The 25,978-nt window shown below is 37.4% G+C and overlaps 1 protein-coding gene across 2 annotated transcripts in view; it reads right to left on the bottom strand.

The window, feature by feature from the left end:
- LOC127429539 (cell adhesion molecule DSCAML1-like) overlaps positions 1-25,978 on the bottom strand; it is a 181,244-nt gene that overhangs the window by 74,099 nt on the left and 81,167 nt on the right. For both annotated transcript variants that reach the window (XM_051678646.1, XM_051678647.1), the window contains exon 4: positions 1,116-1,262. In XM_051678646.1, the coding sequence (XP_051534606.1) occupies positions 1,116-1,262 (147 nt within the window). The remainder of the gene's footprint in view (positions 1-1,115; positions 1,263-25,978) is intronic.

Here is a 25,978-nt window from a genome sequence, read left to right as displayed (position 1 = left end):
CATGGCCAAGGTCAAGAAGGCTCAAACATGACCACCACTGAATATATTCACAAGTTGAAGCATCAAGATTGGGCAAAGAAATACATGAAGACAGATTTTTCAAAGGTTTTATGGACAGATGAAATGAGAGTGACTCTTGATGGACCAGATGGATGGGCCCGTAGCTGGATCACTAATGGACACAGGGCACCACTTCCAGTCAGGTGCCAGCAAGGTGGAGGAGGGGTACTGGTATGGGCTGCTATCATTAAGGATGAGGTAGTTGGACCTTTTCGAGTTGAAGATGGACTGAAACCCAACTCTCAAACCTACTGCAAGTTTCTGGAAAGTACTTTCTTCAAGTAGTGGTCCAGGAAGAAGTCCTCAGCATTCAAGAAGGCCATGATCTTTATGCAGGACAATGCTCCATCACATACATCCAAGTACTCCACTGCTTGGCTAGCCAGCAAGGGCCTCAAAGATGCCCAAATAATGACTTGGCCCCCTTCCTCACCTGACTTAAATGAGGTTAGACAATACACCTCTTTGGACAGCATTTGGGAGGCTGTGGTTGCTGCTTCAGTGAAAGCTGATCATGAATATATCAAGAAACTCCATGGATGGAAGGCTCATGGCAGTTATTGAAAAGAAGGGTGGCTATATTGGTCACTGAATATTTTTGAAAGGCCAAAAATGTTATTTAATTGTCATTTTGTGTTACTTATTTGTTGCACCTACTCTAAAAATTGAGAATAAACAATTGAGTTGGGAGAAATTATTTTTGTAATTTAGTTGTCTAATAATTGTGCACACTAACAGTTGCCTAATAATTGTGCACACTTATATATTCCCCTGAGAAAGACAAAACTCACCTTTTCTTTGTTAAACATTCAGGTTTGAGGTTCAATAATATTTTGGATTGACTGAGAGCATTGTGTTTGTTCAACAATAAAGTTAATCCTGAGGAATGCAATTTGCCTAATAATTGGGCATGCAGTTTATATTATTTCTCAAAGAAAAACATCCAAGACAGCAACAAATCCAATTATAAAAATGATAGTTAATGCACTAGGATCGACAAATATGACAACAGTGTGGCAACCTTCCAATAAACCCACACAAACATTCACGCTCACCTAGCACGGAGAGACGAGCTCCATTGCTCTGCCTGGTTTCTCCGCTGTATTTGTGCTTAGTGATGCAGCGGTAGGTAGAGAGGGCATCCTCTTTCTGAACATCAGATATGTAGAGGGCCCCATACGATGTCAGGAAAAACCTGTTACCTGAAATCAGAGGAGAAGAGAAGATGTAAACATACAGAGGTACAAAAAAGTAAAGTGCTTAGACACTTTAACCACATCATATAATATTTGAATGCCATTGCATTAGAAAAAAATATAAAACGAGTGGCATTTATTACACAAAAAAAAAAAAAAAAAAAAAAATGTTTTAAATGATAAAGAAATAGATATACTGTTGAAGACAAAAATGATTTGAACACTTTGGGGAACATTTCCACAGTTAATATATTGAACTTCATATGTGGTTACTCTGCTAAGACACCTGTTCAGGCTTTTTTTATAAATGTTGTTGTTCTTATAGGTACGGAAACTCAAACACACATACACATAGAGGTAGATACAGATGCACCAGAGTGTATATGTAGTAAGACATGCACAAGTTCTTTGAAGGAAACAGCAAATAATGCATTACCTACTAAGAGAACGAGTGTGTTTGAGAGCAGAGGTGGGTAGTAACACACAACATTTACTCCATTACATTTACTTGAGTAACTTAAAAAAAAAAAAAAACTTTTTAAAGTAGATTTAAAAGTGGGTACTTTTCACTCTCACAAGTAAATTTCTAATGATTTTTTTTTTTTACATTTACTTCATTACAATGGGTGGCGTTCCTGTCGTAACATTACTGTGCTTAATTTTAATTAATGCGTAATTTACTTAGAGATTACTGAATGGGACTTTTACAACAGCAGAAGTTCACACAGCTGAGCACCCTGTCACAGACTGTCTCTCAAGCCGAGTCCATCACTGCTGCAGCATCAAGCTTTTCTAACTAAGTGAAACACTTTCTTCACTCTGCACAGTGAAAAAATAATAGTTTCGTCATGCAATGCCTTCATTAACACCAAGACAAGTGAATATTTCAAGATTAAAATTGCAGCTCCAACTAAAGGCAGCATGCTAAGGTGAGTTGTGGATCTAATGATAACGTGGGCTTTTCTGTGTCTATGGTGATGGTCATTTTCAGGGTGATTCTGTAAATATGGGCTCTTGAGTTTTTAAGTGTACATTTTTAAATCTGCAACAATATATCAGCATGCTTTGTCCCACGTCCCGCATGTCATGAGCAGTATTTACGCATTTACCTCGCACCCTTGCGGGTGTACTGAAAACTATCACAACTACTTTGGGCTGATTAACTGTATAAATCCATGTATACATCCACGTTGAGTGTAAATGCTGTTTGCCCTGCTGAATGTGTAATTGACAACAGGAGCGCGAACAGAGCATTTCTGCACGTGGTGCACTAAGCAGGCTGCGTACTCTGCATTTAGAGAGCGGTGGTACTGTGTACAGAACTAATGATCTACATTCTTTCAACACTGAAAATTGTAACTACACTGAACTAACAACAAAAAGCTATGAAATAGTGAAAGTAGGCATTAATAAAACATGATCTTGCTTTGGTTTATATTTCAGCATTATATATAAAATGTCCCCTGTGGGACATTGTTCATGTTTTCACTGTAATAATTACTAGAACGATTTCCAAACCTCTCTTCTTATTGACAAATTCATCCAGATCTGACAAGAGCCCTTAATGGGATAGTTCACCAAAAAATTTCAATTCTCTCATTATTTACTCACCCGTATGCAGGGTTGGGGAGTAACGAAATACATGTAACGGGAATACGTATTTAAAATATAAAATATAAGTAACTGTATTCCACTACAGTTTCAATTTAAATCATTGGTAATTAGAACACAGTTACATTCAAAAAGTATTTTGATTACTGAAGAGATTACTTTGGATTTTATTGCCATTTGTTTCATTTAATATTTAGTCCTTTCAGATGGAAAACATTTATACATATAAATGATGCGATCCAAAGTGCATATGAACAGCGGTGAAACACTTTCTTATGATGTGTTATATTCATACGAGCAGACAGAGAAGTACATTTGAAGTAAGTTTGGAGCAGAAGAAATAGAAATAAACCTTGTGTAAATTGTCAGCTTTACTCTAAGCTAAAATGCTACTTCTAGCCATTTTACATGCACGTTACCAGGCACGATCATATTTTTTTTATCAAGAAAATTCAAGTTGGATCATAATTTCTTTTTTCTAGTAAGACCTTTGATATTAGGGCAAAAATCATATTCTTGATAATAATTTTTGTATTGTTTTCCTGTAATAATATCTAAAAATCAATTTGATTTATCTTGTTTTAGAAACAACACTGCATAAGATATTTAGGTTTTTCAGAGAATGTATTTTTAATATGTGTATTTTGTCTTACTGTACGGGCAGAGTTTTTATAGTCAAAACAAGTATAAAATCTACCAGTGCTGAAGAAGTAATCCAAAGTATTTAGAATACGTTACTGACCTTGAGTAATCTAACAAAATACGTTACATATTACATTGTACAGCATATATTCTGTAATCTGTAATGGAATACATTTAAAAAGTAACCCTCCCAACCCTGTCCGTATGCCAGATGTGTATGACTTTCTTTCATCTGCTGAACTCAAATGATGATTTTTAGAAAATTTCTCAGCTCTTTTGGTCCATACAAAGCAAGTGAATGGGTGCCAACATTTTAAAGTTAAAAAAGTAATCCATAAAACTCCTGTGGTTAAATCAATATTTTCAGAAGTGACGTGAGATTATTGATGAGAAACTGATCGCTTTCACATTCTTCTTCTTGTGTTTTTGGTGATTCACATTCTTCTCTGCATATCGACCCTGCTGGGCTGGGAGAAGAACTTCCAGCAAAAAGTGACAAATATTGATCTGTTTCCCACACACACCTATCATATCACTTTTGAAGATACAAATTTAACTACTGGAGTTGTATGGATTACTTTTATGATTCCTTTATGTGATTTTTGGAGCATCAAAATTTTGGCACCCATTCACTTGCATTGTACTGACCTACAGAGCTGAAATATTCTACTAAAAATCATCTTGTTCTGCGGAAGAAAGGAAGTCATACACATCTGGGATTGGGACTGTCAGTCCCTAACATTCTGTCTAACATCTTTTGTGTTCCACAGAATACAGAAGGTCACACATGTTTGGAACAACATGAGGGTGAGTAAATGATGAGAGAATTTTCATTTTGGGGTGAACTATCCCTTTAAAGTGATAGCTCAGCCATAATTTATTATTCTCTCATCATTTCCCTTCCCTCATGTTGTTCCAAACCTGTGTGACCTTCTGTATTCTGTGGAACACAAAAGATGTTAGACAGAATGTTAGGGACTGACAGTCTCAGTCACCATTCACTTTCAAAATATGAAAAAAATAAATAAAAAAAATATTCACTGAAAGTAAATGGTGATTCATTGTGTTGCATGGAAGAAAGTCATATGGGTTTGGAACAAAATTATGGTGAATGATGACAGAATTTCCATTAATAATAATAATAATAATAATAATAATTGTGTAATACATGTTAAATGTGTATTATGTAATGGAATATACGGGAGTTAACATCCATTTTGTCATTTGTGAAAGTAACGAGTTACTCACTACTTGAGTTCTCTTTTAATTGGATACTTACTTACTCTTACTCAAGTAATTATTTATGCTAGTACTTTTACTTCTACTTGAGTAATTATTTTTTAAAGTAATTGTACTTTTACTTGAGTACAGTTTTAGGCTACTCTACCCACTTCTGTTTGAGTGTGTGTTAATATTTGATGTGTATGTTATTGTAACAGTGTATTACTGTCATGTTCTTTTCGCATCAGTGAGGTCTGTCTCCACTTTGATTTATCTTTCTCCATGAAGGCTGTATTTTATATCTCAGCACTTATCCAGAAGTGGGTATGTGCACACACGCCAAGTGCACAAAAAAGAGCCTTTTAAAGTTCACAGATGGGACATCTGTTGTGTGTATTAATGTGTGTGTGTCTTTCATGAAAGATAGCAATCTTAATGCACATTATTTAAAAAGTAAGTGTGAACTATAATGTATGTGTGTGTTTTAAAGGAATGCTTTGGGTTCAAAAGAAGTTAAAGTTATAGTTCACCCAAAAATGAAAATTCTCTCATCATTTACTCACCCTCATGCCATCCCAGACATGTATGACTTTCTTTTTCTGAAAAACACAAAACATTTTTTTTTTAAAGAATATTTAAGCTCAGTTGGTCCTCACAATGCAAGTGAATGGTTACCAGAACTTTGAATGCCCAAAAGGCAGTATAAAAGTAATCCATAAGACTCCATTGGTTAAATCCATACCTTCTGAAGCGATATGATAGGTGTGGGTGAGAAAAAGATCAATATTTAAGTCCTTTTTTCTGTAAATCTACACTTTCACATTCAGCCACCTACTGGTCGGGGCTGGTCAAGGGTGGAGATTGATGGTAAAAAAGGACATAAATATTTATCTGTTTCTCATCCACACCTATCATATTACTTCATATTGCTTTTTGTGTAATTGTTTTGACCTTCTGAGTTCTGGTCACCATTCACTTGCATTGTATGGACCTACAGAGCTGAAATATTCTTCTAAAAATCTTCATTTGTGTTCTGCAGAAGAAAGAAAGTCATATGGGGATGGCATGAGGGTGAGTAAATGATGAGATAATTTTTATTTTTTGGGTGAACTGTCCCTTGAAGCTTTCCCAAAGAATGTAGTGTCGACCTGTCCCTCAGTTTATAAAACAACAAAAACTTTTGTTTTACAGTAATATATTTACAATGGAAGTCTATGGGGCAAGTCATTTTCAAAGGTTTAAAAGAAGTGTGTAGAAATGTGCTGCTCGTTGTAACAAGTGATAGTGATTAATATTAATTAATATTCAAATTAAAGTGAATTAATATAGGCATGATCAAACAAGTGGCAGGTGCCACTCACAGTGGAAAGTTGGTATGATCAACGTTCCCATGGAAACAATCAGGGTTCCCATAAAAATGCTGATTCTGTGTGCCAGCGGCACCTGAAACACATGAGGGCAAAAACGTCAACACATTTGGAACAAAACAAACAGTGAGTGTCCGGATCCTGACACAGACCAAAAACAAACCAGACAGGAAAGTCAGAATCCAGACAACATGCCCGGACACGGACAAAAGAGGGAACGATGATGCCATGGTCTTCGTCAGACAAAAGCCCAACCTGACAAGGTAACAGGACTGTGACAGCTTGTATTTTTGTTCAAACACTTACATTACATAGTTCTTATGTACAAAAATGTTCTGTACACTTACATTATGTAGTTCTTATGTACAAAAAAAGTGTCAGGGGTTGGAGAAAATCATTAGCTCACTAAAAACCAATAGAAATCAATGGAAAGTCCCTGCCACAAAAGAAAAACTAACATGTGTATGTGAGTGTGAGTGGTTGTTTATCTGTCTATATTAGGACACACTTACACATTCAAAACTCCATTCCTATAGAAAGCAAGATTACCCTATGGGAAGAGCAATGCTCTATATGTGTGTGTGTGTGTGTGTGTTTGTGAAGGATGGCGATCGATGCATTTTATAGCTCAAGAGCTTCATCCAAAGCAGATTTATGAAAGCGGAGAGGACAGGCTTGACTCGACAGCCCACACACACACTCCATCACTATAACAAGCAGCTCACTCACACACACATTCACACACAGATAGTAGCTGTTACAAAGACAATGGTTGAAAACAAAGATAAATTCAGTGTGCGCCTGTGTTAATGTCATGGTCATGTGATAAGACAATGAAATGAAGTAGGTTCACACAGCAATTGTGTGTGTGTGGGGAGGATGCCTGATTAAATATACTGTTGAATGAATATTTGCACGACAGCTAAGCCCGAGCACACATATGTGTAAGAGTGTGTGGGTATTGTTGTCACGCTGAGTGCTAGGCCTGGCAAACTGTAATTTAAGAGTCGGCCCTCGCGCTCCAACCTGCGCATTAAGCCTTACAGGATAATATGCACTTGGTGACTTTAACCCCCTACAACATCAGTGAAATGCTGTCACAACATTTCACCCAGAGCAAGAGACCGGGGAGGGAGAGAGGGGATTGTAACAGAAGTCATTGAGTGGTTTTGGTTTAATCGCAGTCAATCTGTCTCATTGTGAAGATTGGTAAATTAAACAACAGCGACCAGGGATACAAGCTCTCATTCTTTCTTTCAGTCACTCTCTTTCAGTTTTTCTCTTTGTAATCCATTGAACAAAGAGGCAGAAGTGAAATATCAAAGGAAATGAAGATTCTGTATCATTTACTCACCCTCATGTCGTTTCAAATCAGTATGACTTTCTATCTTCGGTGGAACGCAATAGGAGATATATTTTGGATTTTTTTTACACTGTTCTTTTCCATACAATGAAAGTGATTGGGGACTAGAGCTGTAAAGCTCCAAAAAAGACATAAGAGCACCATAAATATACAAACACTACGATTCATGCCCTCTATTCCAAGTCTTCTGAAGCCACATGAAAGATTTCTGCAAGGAACAGACTGAAATTTATGTTAAAAACTAGCTCTCAAATTACATTCTTGTTTGCATATATTCAAACTTGACATGTCATGGTCGGTCATGACACACATGTTGAATTAAATGGTATTGGGAAATGTAGTGAGCAAGATTTAAACTATCATTACCTGCATGTGCTCTAACCTCTAGGCCACGACTCTGATCTGTTACTTGCTTTTAAAGACATTGGAGTGTGTGTTTGTGTGTGTATGCGTGTGTGTTTGTGTGTGTCTGTGTGTTTGTGTGTGTGTGTGTGTGTGTGTGTGTGTGTGTGTTTGTGTTCGGCTGAGTGAGAGAGACTGTACAAGAAACATTTGACTATACAAAAGTGATCCGTTGGGTGTACAGAATTGAACACTGAAAGTGATTGATTAAAAGAGAGATGGACAGAAAGAAAGAGAGATACAGAGGAGCTATGTACATATTAGTCCCATGTCTCTTTGCGATCAGTTCTGTTTGGGAGTGCAGATCAATTCTTGTCTAGTCTTCCTTCGCCTTGAGGTGTGTGTGTGTTTGTGTGTAGGATTAGAGGGGGGCATGTTAGGTCTGTCTAAAACAAGGGCACTACCACAGAAACAAACACAATGTTTCTGTGGTAGTGCTGGAGTGTGTACAGTGGGCAGCCTGGGGCATCATGTCAGACTGAGAGAGAAGAAAAAAAAAATGTGGAATTGGATTTATGTGTGGAGCATGGCAACCTTCCAGTTACATCTCACTCTGCACAGACTCCCAAAGGCCACAGGAACACACACACACACACACACACGCACACACACACACACACACACACACACACACACACACACACATATGTTGGTGCGGCTATTCTTATGAGGACTCTCCATAGACATAATGATTTTTATACTGTACAAACTATAGATTCTATCCCCTAACCCTAACCCTAAACCTAACCCTCACAAAAAACTTTCTGCATTTTTACATTTTCAAAAAAACATAATTTAGTATGTTTTTTAAGTGATTTGAATTATGGGGACACTAGAAATGTCCTCATAAACCACATTTGTAGCAGAATACCCTTGTAATTACCAGTTTGTAACCTAAAAAAAAGTCCTCGTAAACCACCCAAACCTGTCACACACACACACACACACACACACACACAAAGACAAAAGAGATTTCTACACATGTTTGAGTGTGTTTTTTATTTTGTTATGGGATGTCAGCAGGCCAGCTCTCTCTCTCTCTCTCTCTCTCTCTCTCTCTCTCTCTCTCTCTTCTCTCTCAGACCTGGATGAAAATATATTGTGAAAATCTGGTCTTAAAATAAAATCTGACCGAAAGTAAAGCTGCCATTTTTCTGCCATCATTATCAATGCAATCAGTATTTTTGTATTAAATATTTTGACATTCTTAAAACAAGATACATTTGACTGGAATTACATTACATAAGATAATGAATCTTGTTTTCAGATAAATCAAACAAAACGTAAAAACTTAGTGAGGTTCATGCCTAAAGCAATGAGAAAATAGAAAAAAAAAAACAAAAACAAAAAAACTTATCTTGCCAATGGGATAAGAAAAGTAAATTTAAATAGAAAACAAGTACATTTGTTTCTCACCAAATTCTCAAGTAAATGGATTGAGAATATTTTTTAAAAGTGTTTTCCAGTATAAATATTTAGGCATCCTTAAAACTAGACAAATTTACTTGAAAAGCAAAATTACTTCATGTATTAAGTCTCTCTTTTTAATGTAATTTAATAAATTAATAAATAAATAAATAAATAAATAAATAAATTAATTAATTAATTAATTAATTATTATTATTATTATTATTATTATTATTATTATTATTATTATTATTTTAGAAATGTAACAAAATTTAGTGAGATTTCATCTTAGGAGAAAAAAATGCCAGTGGGATAAGAAAAGTACATTTAAATTAATGGAAAACAAGTAAATTTTCCTTAAAGGAATGTTCCGGGTTCAATACAAGTAAAGCTCAATCGACAGCATTTGTGGCATAATATCGATTACCACAAAAATAATTTTTACTTACCCCTCTTTTTCTTCTTCTTCTTCTTCAAAAAAAAAAAAAAAAAAAAGAAAAAAGAAGCAAAAATCTAGTTTACAGTGAGGCACTTACAATGGAGGTGAATGGGGCCAATTTTTGAACATTAAAATACTCACTTTTTCAAAAGTATAGCCACAAGACAGAAACAATATGCTTGTAAAAATTACTTTAGTGTGATTAAATCACCAACTAACCTTTTCTGTGTAAAGTTATAGCCAATTTTACATTGCCAAATAATACACAAGTTTTAACATAAGGTGAAATGCACAATATTCAGGGTTGGGGAGTAACGAAATACATGTAACGGGAATACGTATTTAAAATACAAAATAAATGTATTCCACTACAGTTACAATTTAAATCATTGGTAATTAGAATACAGTTACATTCAAAAAGTATCTTGATTACTGAAGAGATTACTTTGCATTTTATTGTCATTTGTTCCATTTAATATTTAGTCCTTTCAGATGGAAAACATTTATACATATAAATGATGCGATCCAAAGTGCATTTGAACAGCGGTGAAACACTTTCTTATGATGTGTTACATTCATACGAGCAGACAGAGAAGTAAGTCTGAAGTAAGTTTGGAGCAGAAGAAATAGAAATAAACCTTGTGTAAATTGTCAGCTTTACGCTAAGCTAAAATGCTATTTCTAGCCATTTTACATGCACACGTTACCAGGCACGATCATATTTTGGTATCAAGAAAATTCACGTTAGATCATAATTTCTTTTTTTCTAGTAAGTAAGACCTTTGATATTAGGGCAAAAATCGTATTCTTGGTAATAATTTTTGTATTGTTTTCCTGTAAAAAATATCTAAAAATCCTTAAAACAAGATCAATTTGATTTATCTTGTTTTAGAAACAACACTGCATAAGATATTTAGGTTTTTCAGAGAATGTATTTTTAACATGTGTATTTTGTTTTTATAGTCAAAACAAGTGTAAAAATCTACCAGTGCTGAAGAAGTAATCCAAAGTATTTAGAATACGTTACTGACCTTGAGTAATCTAATGGAATACGTTACAAATTATATTTTACAGCATGTATTCTGTAATCTGTAGTGGAATACATTTCAAAAGTAACCCTCCCAACCCTGACAATATTATAGAAAATAAAACAACAACTAAAAGGAAAATCGTAACACACGAGTGCCAATGATGTCAAGGGACTCTGAAAAAGGGGCGGAGTCCGACAGAACGACAACAGACGGCGAGAGAGGAAGATGATGCATATGAGATGTGAGACAAATGCAAAATATAATGAATATGAATGACCAAAAAAGAAAAAGAGAGGCAATTGGAAGGGGAACACATGATGAGAGAATGATGGAGATTGGAAAAGAGAGGAAGACAGAAACAGAAAAAAAGAGGGGTGTGGGCTGAGGATGTTGTTGAATTTACTCTTGGAGCTCCCATGCAAATCATGGCGCCGCTGCAATGCTAACGAGGACCGGGTTTCAAACTGTTTGGCCCATTACTTATTAATGCTCTGCGTCTCTCCCCCCTCCCTCTTTCCCTCTCTCCCTCTCTTCCTCACTAGTCTCGCTCCACTTTTCCCTCTCTCTCTCTCTCTCTCGCTCTCTCTCTCTCTCGCTGTTGCTAGGGCCCCTGCGCTCACGTGACATGGGTTAGGGGGCGCTGCGGTGGCATGTGCAAAAACGGAGCGAGAGGAAGAGGGAGGTTGTAAATGGAGGGCATGCTAACGCTCGTTTGTTCGTTAAGCCACAAACGGGCTACCAGGGCACGCACGGAGAGTCTGGCACATGGAGAAGCAGGCCAGCGGGGGCTCGGGTTGGCTGCGGGCGGGAATCAGCGCCATTTCAGAGTGGAATACCGTTAACGAAGGACAGCTGACAAAAATCAAGTGAGCAAAGAGTGTAAGCGAGAGAGGGGGATCAAAGATATAAACAATGTCACCAAGTGAGGGAAGACAGTTGGCGATGGGAAAGAGTTAGAGAGATGAAGCGATAAAGAACTCTATTGTCAAGTCTATTTTTTCACCCAAATAGTGATGCACAAACACACACTGCTCTGCTGGTTTTGTAAGCAATATTCAACCAAATCTTCCATGGCGCAATACGCAGAGAAGACTCTACTGTTCCCACTCAGCTTGCCTTGTCTTACAACAAAACACAATACACCTACACTTCACACACACCTTAGACAATTATTCTGAGGGTAGTTCTTCAGTAATAATGTCAAGCTTAGTTATAAAATGAGTTTTATAAAACGGATAGTACCAATTCGATTGATTGGTCAGTACAGTACAAAACAGCTATGCTAAAACAAACTATATAGTAAAAGCTACAACTTGAAATACCTGTTCACCTAGCAACTGCATATATCACTCTGCCGCACCCATAGAGGCCAACTATTAAGGCCAAAGTACACTTCAGTTTTCCGCATGCCAGCACTTCTCGCACACAGTAAACGTGGCGCAAATTTTGTCATCAGCACAGTGAGGGTGGACTGTCCGCTTGCAGCCTAGCTTTTCCAGCTATAAAGGCCAAAATATACTTCGGTTTACCATGTGCCAGTACATCTCGCGCATAGCACGTGTGATGCAAATTTGTCATCAGCAAAGTGCGTGCAGACTGTCTGTGTGCAGCCTAGTTTTTCCAACTAATAACGCCATAGTGAACTTTGATTTTCAGTGTGTTGCTACATTATCAGCATTGTACATGCGCTGTCCGCATCGTCGGTACATGCTCCTTGAGTTGACTGTGCTAAAAGAGTACCAAAAAGCAGCTGTAGTTACACTTACACTTAACATACACCTGATGTGACTCTTATTTTGAGGGTAGTTCTTCTGTAATAATGTCAAGCTTAGTAAACAAACTTTAAAAAACAGATAGTTCTGGATGCTGATTGGTCAATACAGTGCAAAACAGCTGTGCTAAAACAAATAAATAGTAATAGTTACAACATGAAATTCCTGTTCACCTAGCAACTAAATATAGCACCCGCCGCACTCATAGAGGCCAACTATTAAGGCTAAAGTACACTTCGGTTTTCTGCATGCCGGTATGTCAAATTTCGTCATCGGCGGAGTGTGCGCAGACTGTGCAGCCTAGCGTGTGCAGCCTAGCTTTTCCAACTATTAAGGCCAAAGTATACTTGTGCACAGTGCGTGTGATGCAAACTTCCTCATCAGCGCAGTACACACAAACTGTCTGCAAATAAATCCTAGCCTTGAACCTTTGCTTACATGTCAGGGACTATATCTTCTTGTGGAACGATGACACAAATTTAATTTGTTTAATACAGCAACATTTTAATGAAAATTTGTGCCCATTTTTTATGTAGTAACCTTATAAAGTAGGTAATAATGCACTTTATGGCATGCTATATTTTGAATATAATCACTGCTGACATGGTTGCAAGCATTCGACTGCAAGTCATGCCAAACAACGACCTTTATAATTTACTTTATTTATAATATAACATGGTTTATAATGCTTTAACTGTCACTACAAAGAACTATTCTTTTTATTTGAAAAAAGTCTTCTAGCTTCTTTTCATTTTGTACTGACCTTAGTTCAAAGGACCCAAACAACAAGATGGTTGTGATGGTCTACCTATCGGTAGAGAAAGTGAGAAATACAGTTAGCTGGCAGGCACAGATGGAGAAGGAAGCAGCTTTCTTCTGCCTATGCACCACGCTTTTCTTGTGCCTTTCCCTGTATCTACCTCTTCTCTTCAGTGCTGTCTCTCTTTCATTCCCACCCACTCTTGTTCAACTTTACCTCATGTTCTATGCTTACTGGTTCAAGCTGTTCTCCAGATTTCTGTCTCCATACTGCAACCTTCAGGCTCTTACTGAGAACCTCATTCACATCTTTGTGGGTGATCAATTCCTCACTCACTCCAGTCATCCCATATAAGTTGTCCCACATTCTCTGTCCTGACAATGTGCATCCTTGCGAGTGTGTGTGAGGGGCCAGGGGCCACACGAAAATCATTCTTCAGAAAGCAGAAAAGGGAATGGTGATCAGACCTTAGTAGCTCAAAAATCACATAAAGGAAACATAAAAGTAATTCATATGACTCCAGTGTTTAAATCCATATATTCAGAAGCATTCTAATATGTGTGCACGAGAAACAGAACAATATTAACATCTTTTTTTACTCTAAATCTCCACTTTAACTTTCACTTTCAGATGTGCAAGTGAAATTATACAGGCACCACATGTGACTTTCAGATGTAAAAGTGAAGTGGAGATTTAGGGTAAAAAAGGGAGTTACATTTTGATCTGTTTCTCACCCACACCTATTATAGCACTTCTGAAAATATGGATTTAACCACTGAAGTCTTATGGAATACTTCTATGTTTCCTTTATGTGATTTTTGTCATACACATCTGGGATGGCTTGAGGGTGAGAAAATTATAAGAGAATTAAAATTGTTAGGTGAACTATCCCTTTAATACATGATATTTCCCCGGGTTAAATAAGACACGGTTCAGACATCTCAGTCTCTTATACACATACAGTACACTCTAAAGAGTCGTTAAATTATACTGTTCTCTGTACCGATAACGTACAGATAAAACTCTTTCAGACGAGTTCCAAAATTACCTTTTTTTTACATTGGTGGGTGAATTGAAAAAATTAACTGGCCTTCAATATTTCTTAGAAACCATGCAACTGTTCTTTGCATTATTTTTATTTTAAAATTATATTGCTGTCCTGTTGACAATGGGTTTATTTAGCTGTATGTTTCTCATATTTCCAGTTTGGTGGCTCATTGCAAGGAATATTCCAAATTTGTTTCCAAAGTATGCTTGATACCAACTTCTGATGGTAAATTTTGCACCGAGAAATCACCAAAGCCATTTTTTTTCCCACACTGGGGCCTGGTGAGAGTTAATCTTTGGACTCTGTTTACAGATCCAACTCATGTTTTAATGTAAAACAAAGAAAAGCTTTACTAGATTAGATGAAATACTAAGAAATACTTTTGAATTCACTTTCTGAGAATCAAAAAGGTTAAAATGTCAAGTTAAGAGCCAGCTGTCCTCATGTTATGCACACATGTTAGTATTCATCCAAGTGCATACTCCGTACTGACCTGCCCTAATGACAGGACACATAGGGCAGGCATAAAACATTTCTGAGCGGGGAGAGTTCAGCTATAAACATGTGTTCCTCTGGCCACAACATGTGTGTGAGTTTGTATTCCATCATCATTGCATAGTCAAGGTCAAAGTAGAGTCGCCCTGTTAAACTTAATTTGCTGCATTTTGATATTCAAGCTTTAAACACATACATATTATACATGTATATACACGCAACCTCAAAGAGTGTCTAAATAATTTTGTATGCATGTGTCTGGCTGGCTGGGGGTGGGGTTACCCATCTAACTGCATTTTGGTGACTTACAAATTGCACCATAACCCACAAATGTGTCTTCAGTCTGATTCATGAGCCATAAAAGCCACTTTGACTGGAATTAGAGAAATCAGGGAATGCGTGGGGGCAGGATATGGAGAACTGTGCAAATGTGTGTGTGCATAAGTGTATATGTGTGTTTGTGTGTGTGTCACCTTTGGAGGAGACAAAATGTGTATAGTACAAAAAATGTTTCAGCACCGTGGACAGCACAAGTGCACATCGATTACAACTTCAGAACCACCAAAAGCCCGCCACAGTTTAGCACCATGGACAGCTCCATCACCGCTACAAAAACTTCCTGTTCCAAACACAACACTGTATGCAGTCATGCTTAACTCGCCATGCCACATCATGTTACACCAGGCCGCGGAGATGCCCAAAGGGTTGCCGTGGATACGCACAGAGCAATAAAATAGTAATGTGACATATGGTACATGGCCGCAAAACCCAGCCCAGCAACAGAAAAACAAACACTCGTCTACTACAGAGGACAAAAAACAAGCTACAAAACCATAAAGCAAGAGGAAGGAAGGAAAAGGGAGGCACCATTAAAGAGTGTGTGAAGAATGATAAAAGTAAAAGTGTTGGACGGATGGATGGATGGATGGATGGATGGATCCATCTATCCATCCGACCTTGCTATCACCTATCTGTCTATCTATCTATCTATCTATCTATTTATCTATCTATCTATCTATAGACATACTGTATATATATATTGACCAAGAATCAAAAGACACACCTTCCCACACACAAATCCACAAACATGCACAATTACCACATCGGAGTGCAGCCATAATACACAATTAATCGACATTTGCTCACAGTGTGCAATGTGTCTGTGGAGGTAGTAATTAAGATTGAACTGTTATAAAACACCCATCCTCCTCATTCTTAAGGCCTCACTGAATGCTATATTAACTGCACTATCTGACTGGGGTATGAATGGAAATGAACAGAGCTCTTCTGGAATCAATACCACTCTCCACCTCTCTCCACCACCATCATTTTTTTTTTTTCTTTTGTTAACTGCAAAAAAAATTACTCAGCACCTGACAATAGCACATCTACACCCTCCGACAATAGTCACTCATTCCTTCACTGCCAACCCCTCTCTCTGCACACTTATGAATGACTGATACCTTTCCTTCATTTCAGCTCAATTCACACTGAAAGCAGACAGAACAGGCTGACTGAAGTGTCTGGTAATAATAGAAGCATATTTTGATAAAGGATGCATGACACCTCACAGGCTCTCAATGACAATGCAAACATCGTGTTGGTGTTGGGAGATGCTGACACGAGATGGGGAAGACGTATATATATATATATATATATATATATATATATATATCTGAAGGCCTGTTCTTGTGACTATTCCCAACATCTATGAGGATGGATCTCTTGACTGTGTAGGAGAACCCAGTGAAACATTCTATTGCTCTTCCATAGCTCAGGAGATGTAAAGGAGATCTTTGTTATGTTTCAATTAATGTACTGTAAGTATCAACTTTGATCAGAAGTTTCTCCTAAAATTCTGTTCTCCTGAAAAGGAGAAGAAAAAATGAATAATACAATTGATGACTCACAGCATATAGAGCTATTCTATTAATGTGGATTGCATAATGCAGATAATTTGCTCTTGGAAGAATTTGATGAAAATTCTTTAAGTTCATATTGAAATCTTTGACTTTTGTTTGTAGACTATTGGCAAATCTGATATTGTTGGGATCTCTTCTGAAAGTTCCATGTGAGATTACTGTTTTTTCTTTCTTAGGAGACAAATCAGAGCAGCAGGAGACCAGAGACAGTATAAACGAGAAGGACATGAACCACTGGTAGAAAACTGAATGGGAGGAGTTGTAATGTGTAATGTAGGGGCAGTAGGAATGAAAGTCCCGCCTTGCTTTTAAAATCACCAATCGTCAAAATACAGTCTTTAAGCATAATTTGAGCTAATGCAGCTAATTTATGATGCAGTTGTTGTCAGATTTTTTTGCTGATTTTAAATATATTATTGAAATGCAATCTACACAAACAGTTTTGGAAAATTCAGTTGTTCTTGTATGCCTATAAAACGCAACAATGCCCGTCAATTTTTCAGCCATCATGGTTCCCAGAGTATTTTTCCCCATTAATTTTTTTTTTTTCCATAGGGTGTTTATAAAAGTACTTCATAGAAGAGTTCTAAGCCATGAACCAAACCAACAAGCTCTGAGGTAAATCACAACATTACAAACTTTGATTTGAGGCAAAAAAGTAAAGGACAACAAGACAAAGGTTCAAGACTATGTACATCTTTAATAAAGGAATGAACTACAATCCCAAAAATCATTGTGGATGATGTAACCAAATAAAAAATTACGGATAAATAAAATAAAAACTATTGATTTGGTTAATTATAATTATATAATTAATATATTTAAAGTATATTGCAAAGTATTCTGATATATACAAATTTATACATTGTTTAAGAGTGTAGGGAGACTGAAAACTGTGTCATTCACAGTGCATCATGGTGGATTTTTCCCTTCAGGTTCATGGGTAGTGTAGTTCTTAACCTGGAATTCCACTGTTAAACATGATGGCTTTAACATAAGCATATACCATTGATTAACAACCCCTGAGCTCACAGTAGGTCTGTCTTTAAAGGTTTACAAATTGTTATTAAAAATAAGTTCCCCTTTTGAAAAAGTGAATGGAATTTTTACTTCAAGGAAAAAAAAGGTGCCCGGGGTGTCTCCAAAATGGCTGGCAAGTGAACTCACTTGCCTTAAAGAAAATTTGAAGAGACTTAGCAAAAGTTTCCATTAGTTTTCAATTTATTCTCTGTAGAATCAATTAAGAAAACCTATTTGTGATGTTTCTTTCCTACAGTGTGTGTGAAGTTTAGTATTCTTTTGTTTTCATCCGAACCCTTCTCATGTCCCTACAATCTTCCACCTCTTGACCCTTTACTTGTATTCATTTTCCATCACAGCCTTCCTGCATAACCCCCCCCCCTCCCTCTCTCTCCCTCTCCCTCTCTCTCTCTCTCTCTCTCTCTCTCTCTCTCTTTCTCTCTCTCTGTGCAGCGGTTGTAGGAGTGTGGGTTTGTGGAGGACTAATATGCTCATTAAAAAGGAATGCTTCACCGTCAAATGCCAGCTGCAGCTATTTTCCCCTCCTCCCTCTTCCCTCTCTTTATCCATTTCCTACAGTGCGAAATTGTGATGCCCATGTTCACCCTCAACTGCTGTTTGTGTCTGAAAAAATATGGTTAACATATATATACAGTAAATAAAAATGGAAATATATGGGAGGAAGCAGCAAAAAGGATAAATTATTTTTCCTTTCCCTTCAGTTTCCATCCTTCCCTCTCTCGCTCTGCCAGTGCTGGTTAAAGCCTCTCAGCACACTCAGCAGCCTAATTAGAATGGCCATAAATATTCAAGGGGTGCAATGTGAAAGAAGGAATTGAGAGAAGAAAGGGAGGGAGGACTGAACAGGAAGAACACAAGTGGTGGAAGTAGATGCCAAAAAGACTAAAGCAGGAAGAAGAGAGTGAAAATGAGGGTAAAAAACAAATAGACAGATAGAGGGGGAGAAAGAGAAATAAATGTACAATATGCTGAACACCCAGCAAAAATTTTTATTGTTAGGCTGTTTTTTCATAACTCAGTTGAGCTCTCAGTTGTTTCATTAGGATAAACAAGTATCAACTTTGTCTCAAATGTTTTCCCTTAAATTCTTAAGAGAGAGAGAGAGAGAGAGAGAGAGAGAGAGAGAGAGAGAGAGAGAGAGAGAGAGAGAGAGAGAGACAGAAAACTAGACTGGCCCCTGTTCATATTATTCTGCTTCCATTTTGTAACACACACACACATGGAAAAGAGGTTGTCAACATCCAAATGCATTTGCAATCCTTTTGCGAGTCTCCTTGTTTAATAATTAAGGCTCATTGATAATTGATGCAGACATGTGCCTTAAGAAGGAAAAATGAGGAATCCATATCTAATGCACATCTCCAAAGAAAACTCACACTTCAAAACATGAGCAGATTATCTGCAGTCTAGAGGAAAAAGAGCAAACCAGACAAGCACACAAAACAAATCTCTGTTTACTGCTAAAAATCTGACAAGAACATTTATAATTAATAAGCCAACCTGGCCTGTTGAACCAAAGACAGGGGGATGAATCTGTACCTTGAGATGTAATGACTGATGTAAGCATTGGTTGAGTTTGACTTGCATCTGTAGGCTGCAGAAAGCAATATATAAACACACACACACACACACACACACACACACACACACACTCACACACACACACATATGCTGGCCATTCCCACACAAATCAATACAGAGTCTCGCCAAGGATAGTTTGGCCTGCCTGATTCCTACACTGAGAGAACAGTGCCAAAACATCACTCACGGGGAACTGCACGGCTTCCTCAGTTTTTGTCTTTCTTATGTTTAAGTGCTCTGATATTCTTCATTCGAATTAACATTTAAAAGAATAGATCACCCCAAAATGATAATTCTCTCATAATTTACTCACCCTTATTCCATCTCAAACTCGTATGATGGAGCACAAACGAAGAGAGATGTGTAATGAATTTATGTCCATATAATGTAAGTCAATGGGGTCCAAAATTTTCAAGCTACCACAAGGACATAAAGGCAGCTTAAAAGTATTCTAAGTGACTCAAGTGGTATAAGCCACATGTTCTGAAGATATACATCGCTTTTGTGTGAGAAACAGACCATAATTGAAGCCCTGTACACGCGCTCAAGTGCGAGGATGTGTGAGTGAGCTTCTCTCATGAACGCACCAAGGAGATTGCTGATGGCAAAATTTATGGTGAAAAAGGATGCACCCAAAAACATTTGTAACTCTTCAGAAGGCAGGGATTAAACCACAGACATATGGATTGTTTAAATGCTCCCTTTATGTGATTTTTGAGCTTGAAAGTTTTTGAACCCATTGTTCAAATTTTTTTTTTTTTTTATATATTCTGTAGAAATAAGAAAGTCATTTGAGTTTGAGATGCATAAGGGTGAGTATATGATGAGAGATTATCATTTTTGAGTGAACTATTCCTTTAAGAGTTGATTTAGGAGTTGTTTTTAAGTAAAGGTTGTTTGAGGTTGAGTTTAGCAAGTAAACGTGCTTTTTCGCTGTTGCAAATTTCCTTTTTTCCCACATACACTAAAAGGAACAGTTCACCCAAAAATCATCATTTTGTCATCATTTCTCATGTCTTTTGAATCCTGTCTGACTTTGTCTCGCGTGGAGAAAAAAGAGAGTTGTTTTAATTAATGTTTATGCTGCTATTTTCCATAAATCATGAGCATATATAGTGACCAGTGGCTCTCTCGAAAAATTACAAAAAAGTGCCAAAAAAACAACATAAACGTAGTCCATACGAGTTATGCACAATAGTCAATCCATAGAGCCAGTGGCACTGATGTGAAACCTGGTGTCTTCATCCACTACAAAGCTATCATATGGCTTCATTCCAGACTTGGAATATATTGTATAGAGTCATATGGATTACTTTTATGGTCCCTTTCTTGTGCTGTTTTGTCATTTTAGGAGTGTGATAGCCCCTGGTCATTGTCTGCTTTTGTTGTATGGTACATTCTGTTTAACTTATCCCTGTATGCTCTGTGGGAAAAAAAAATGTGTTTAAAATGAGGGTGAGTTAATGATGACAGAATTTTCATTTTAGGGTGAACTATCCCTTTAAAAGCAGATAAAGGCAGGAAAACAGCACAAAGACAGAAAATGCATGAGGCACTACATGGAGACAGATGTTGCAATGTGGCACTTGGTGTCCCCTCAGCTAAGGCCCAGAGGCCGAGAGATAGCACATGACAGAAAGAAAGAGCAGAACAATGTGTGTGTGTGTGTGTGTGTGTGTGTGTTGTGTATGTGAGAGAAGTTACTGTGACAGAATACTGTCTGCATCACTGTCTCTTCTGCATCAGTGCCTCGTGCTCTGCCCCAATTTAACCAATGTCACTATAATCAGTAAATAGCATATGACACAACAGGGGGAGGGGACCAACAAAAACAAGAAAGATAAAGAAAGAATGAGAGAATAAATGTAGGAGAGAGGGGAGAGAGGGATGTTTTTGACTCAAAATCATAACTTTCTCTTGACATCATAACAACTATAAAGGGATTGTTCACTCAAAAATGGAAATTCTGTCTTCATTTACTTATTTTCATGTTGTTTCAAACCTCTATGACTTTCATTTATGGGTAAACTATCCCTTTAAGACACTACTGTAATACATTTAGGACCAGTCATACTTGTTTGCATTAGTTTTTGTGAAGGAGAGCAGCAACAAAAGACACTGTGCAGAGAGAAAAATGGAGAAAGAACTCATGTGGAAGAATTTTTGGAGCACTGACATTCAGTATTGTTTTCCAGCATTCTGAACCCCACTGCAGCTCCAGCCAGAAATTATGCATACTGTGTGTGAATCTGCAGGTTTATATGGTGCCCAATGGACCTTAGTTAGAGTAGACTCCATATCTAACTTTACATCAATCAGAACAAGGCTGTAAGGGATAGAAATAAAGCCTGTTCAATGTGTTGTGTTGTGTACCTAGGTGCAATGAAATATTGAAATATATATATATATATTTTTCCAGTGGACAGAAAACTGGGTTGTGAGCATTACTGTAGACTTGCCCTACAACAAAAACAAAAAAACAGACTGTATAACCTCTCCTCCACTTTTCATTCGTGTAATGTTAAAGGTACACTCATATAAATTTGTGCTTTTGTTGAAGTGACACCTAACCCCCCCCCACCCCCCAAAAAGCATCAATACAAAACACACACACACACACACACACACACACACACACACACACGTTGGTGCGGCTATCCTTATGAGGACTCTCTATAGACATAATGATTTTTATACTGTACGATCTATAACTATCTAACCCTCACAAAAAACATTCTGCATTTTTAAATTTTCAAAAAAATATTGTTTAGTAAGTTTTTTAAGTGATTTGAATTATGGGACACTAGAAATGTCCTCATAAACCACATTTATAGCATAATACCCTTGTTTGTAACCTAAAAAAAAAAAAAGTCCTCGTAAACCACTTAAACCTGAACCCCCCCACCCCCCCACACACAAAATAATAATAATAATAATAATAATAATAATAATAATAATAAAACAAAACTGAATGTACTGTATCTTTAAACATGGAGTCTACCCAAAATAAGGTTAGTAGGGCTTCCAATGCTAAATACTGAATCTTAAAAGGAGGCCAATCAAAGAAGAGAAAGAGATAAACTACAGATATCCACAGATAATCTGACATTTTGGGAAAAATAGTTTCCTTTATAAAAGAAAGGTGCTATAAGAAATCTGAATACTAGACGAAAACACACATTAAAATAAACCTGGTAGTGAGGTACAGAAAAAAAAGAAAGATTTGAGTAGGGGACATGGAAAGAAGGGAGATGAGATGAGATGAGATGAGATGAGATGAGATTAGATGAGATGGGGGAGGGAGGAAGGGGTGACTCTATAATTTATGAGCCATGCACCATGTGCCTGGTGACATCTGCTATGGCACAGCTAATGTGTGTCCTCCATCCCTTCTCCTGGGATGCAGACGCACAAACACACACGCATGCACGCATGCATGCACGCACACACACACACACACACACACACACACACACATACTTTTACATACACTATAAATATGAAAATCACTTGCTCTAAAAGATCATGTGCACACAACATTCAAATTGCATAGACTATCTACTGTATATTCATATATAATATCAACCATTGCAAACATGTAACCATACAAAGATCCTTCCATCCATCTAAAATTTTCTGCTAACAACTGATCAACTAAATCCAAAAATTTGAGCAGAAGTTGAGGTGCAATGAACACAATGATAATTGTTGTGTCTGTTAAACAGCTGAGCTCAGTGTTGACAGATTTCCTGTGAGCCCTTTTTAAGCATACTCGGCCCGTCTGATGATGCGTTTCTCTGGCAACACCACAACGCATAACAGCTCTAATCAAAATCCTTTCAGGACTGGAGGCCAATCTCCTTTTTATGCACTGATTACGACATTTCTGCCTTAGAAGGTGAGAGATGTGACTAAGCATAAATTAAAAGAAACCTAACTATAATAACGAGTGTAGTGTTACACCTCTATCTTGATTATCATACAGACAGAGCAAAGGCAAGGAAAGTCATACTCTTGTTGTTTGTCTTTTGGATGTTTTTATCAAATTATTTCAGAACCAAACTGAGGACAAAACTGGTCTGGTTAAACTCATGGTTTGTTAATGATGATGCGAGACAAGCAAAAACTGCATCTGTGATCCTTGTTTTGCCAAGAAGCATATACCATTGATAAACAACATCTGAGCTCACGGTATGCCTGTCTTTAAAGGTTTATATGTTATCGTTATTAATAAATTACATTATGGAAAAACAAAAATGGTTGGATATTTACTTTCGGAACCCAACTGTTGAATTTTATTATTGTTGTGTCAACTATTTCAAATGAACCTGGCCTTAAACGGTACATTACACATTTTGTTTTTTGCTCTTGGCCACAAAAAACTCCAGTATGACTTTTTGCCATTTATTCAAACATCTGGCTATGCAAAACTTAGGGCTCGAACAAAATTGTTTTCAACATATCAATTCCCTCTGATTTTAGGGGTAGTTAATAGTTAGGATTAGGGTTGTGGTTACAACATTTTTTGTTTGACAGGAATGTTGTTCCAGGCCCAACAAGCAATACTGATACAGAAACACATTTAGAATTACAACAATGGAGAATGGATGGATCATGATCAGTTGGGGGTCAGGGCAGAAGCAAGTGAGGAAAGAAAGAAAGATAGCAGTGTATCTGTACATTACTTGGATGGCATTCGTCAGAGCAACATGCGTGAAAACAGGCAGGAGAAATGGAAATCGGAGACAGGAAAGGGGAATTTCTCCATCTCAATATGCCACTCCTTCTTTATGAGGTTTCTCTCCTCGCCCATATTGGATTTTTCTCTCTCGCTCTTCCTTGGTTGTCTGGGTTCTAGCTCTTCCAGCATTCATCACATTTGTCAACAGATAATCATTACTAGAGCACCGGGACCTCTGTTGAAGGGCAAGAATTCTGACCTATCCACACTGCAGCATACAAACTCCAGAGTTTAGTGTGCCAGTATAATAACAGCATAAAAACAGTGGGAAAGTGATGATAAAGGGAAAAAGCTTAAGAGTTGGTGCAGGGGCATTACTAGACATAAATGACATCTGGGGCTCAGCCCCTTACTGTCAAATCACAAAGCAAAAATACCTACAATTGTAAATATTTCAAAACCAGAGTTGTTTTCCAAGATTGTTGATTTGGCTGGCTATTAATGATCCTATCAAAGTTTACAGAAAATCATATACAAAGAAACACAATACAATGGAATGAAACTATAAATATAATTGGCTTGACCTGTATTGTATGGCATAACCGCCATCCAATCTCCATAGCAGGTGAAGAGCTTGTTTCCACTGGTTCTAAACCCATTTCTTTTTTTCTTTTTTTTTTTTTTTGGCTGACATGGGCCGGTTGCATAAACATAGCCATTAACTTAAGACTTCGTCTAACAATTAGTCTGACTAGCTAAAGACACCATAGAAAGCCTGTTGCATAAATCAAGCTCACAGTTGTCTTTAGTAAGACAGTCTAATTTGCATTGTATTGTGGGAAATGTAAGACACTGAACAGCTTAAAGAAATGTCCAACTGTGGATGCTCAATACAATTTTCATTTTCTGAAAATATTTGCTTATTAGAGAAATACATTGCTTCAAAATGTATTCTAATTAACACATTTTGTGAGTTTAACCCAAATAATAAAAAACACAAAAAACTGTTACCACTGTAGATGTCAAAAGCTGTGTCTGAAACCGCCCCTTATCCACTATATAGTGCATTATTTCGGGTGTCTGCCATTTTGGAGGAGTGTCTGAATTCTGAGTGAGCCACTCGTTCCCTACTTTTGTTCACTCATTCTTACCCACAATGCACTCTAATTTCAAGTGTACATCCAATGTACACTTGACGATGGTTAATTGCCCATAATCCACCGTGGGGAAGACGTACGAGCTGGGAGAGGGAGCGCGTGCAGGGCTGCGTTCCACTTCACATTTTTATGCCCTTCCCTCGCTAACTTCCCTCCATCTCACAGACTCGGATGTACGTCATTGCTTACGTTGCACGAGTGCCCACTACTGGCGGAACCTGTGTAGTGGGTTTAACTGGAACATCCTAAACCCTTGATCACTTGGAGCACGTTGAAGGCTGATGTCAATTTGTGGAATTATTAAGTGATTTTTGCATCTGAGAAAACAACATTTTCGGAGATTGATGCAACCAAAGATACAGGTAAAGTTTAGTTGTAATTTCAGAGGGATTTGAAAGGATTAATCAAGTTTTACAAAAACAAAAATGGTAACATAACAATGAACACATCGGCTATAACTGTGTGACAAACAGATAGTTTAAGGTAGTTACAAGTATTATGCTGTTAAATCTCAATATAACTTTTCTTAACTGCTTAATTGACCAAATTTCACTTTCATTATACATTAGAGTTGTGTGGGGGTGGGGTTGATGAAGCACGATATGCTGTCACGTCACAATCGAGTTGCATTGTGGGATATGGAGCTGCCTGAAGCGTACATCAGAGTAGGCTCACTCCCTCTGCCAAAATCAAGTGTTTGAGGGTCTTTCGGTAGAAACTTCCCTTGCTCACTGAAGTGGAATGGATTTCCAAAATGGCACCAGGGATTCCCCCAAGGGGAA

Source organism: Myxocyprinus asiaticus, chromosome 39 (genome assembly GCF_019703515.2).
Source record: "Myxocyprinus asiaticus isolate MX2 ecotype Aquarium Trade chromosome 39, UBuf_Myxa_2, whole genome shotgun sequence".
NCBI classification, from domain to species: domain Eukaryota; kingdom Metazoa; phylum Chordata; class Actinopteri; order Cypriniformes; family Catostomidae; genus Myxocyprinus; species Myxocyprinus asiaticus.
The sequence above is the reverse complement of the archived record's forward strand: the minus strand, read 5'-3'. Positions and strand labels throughout refer to the sequence as shown.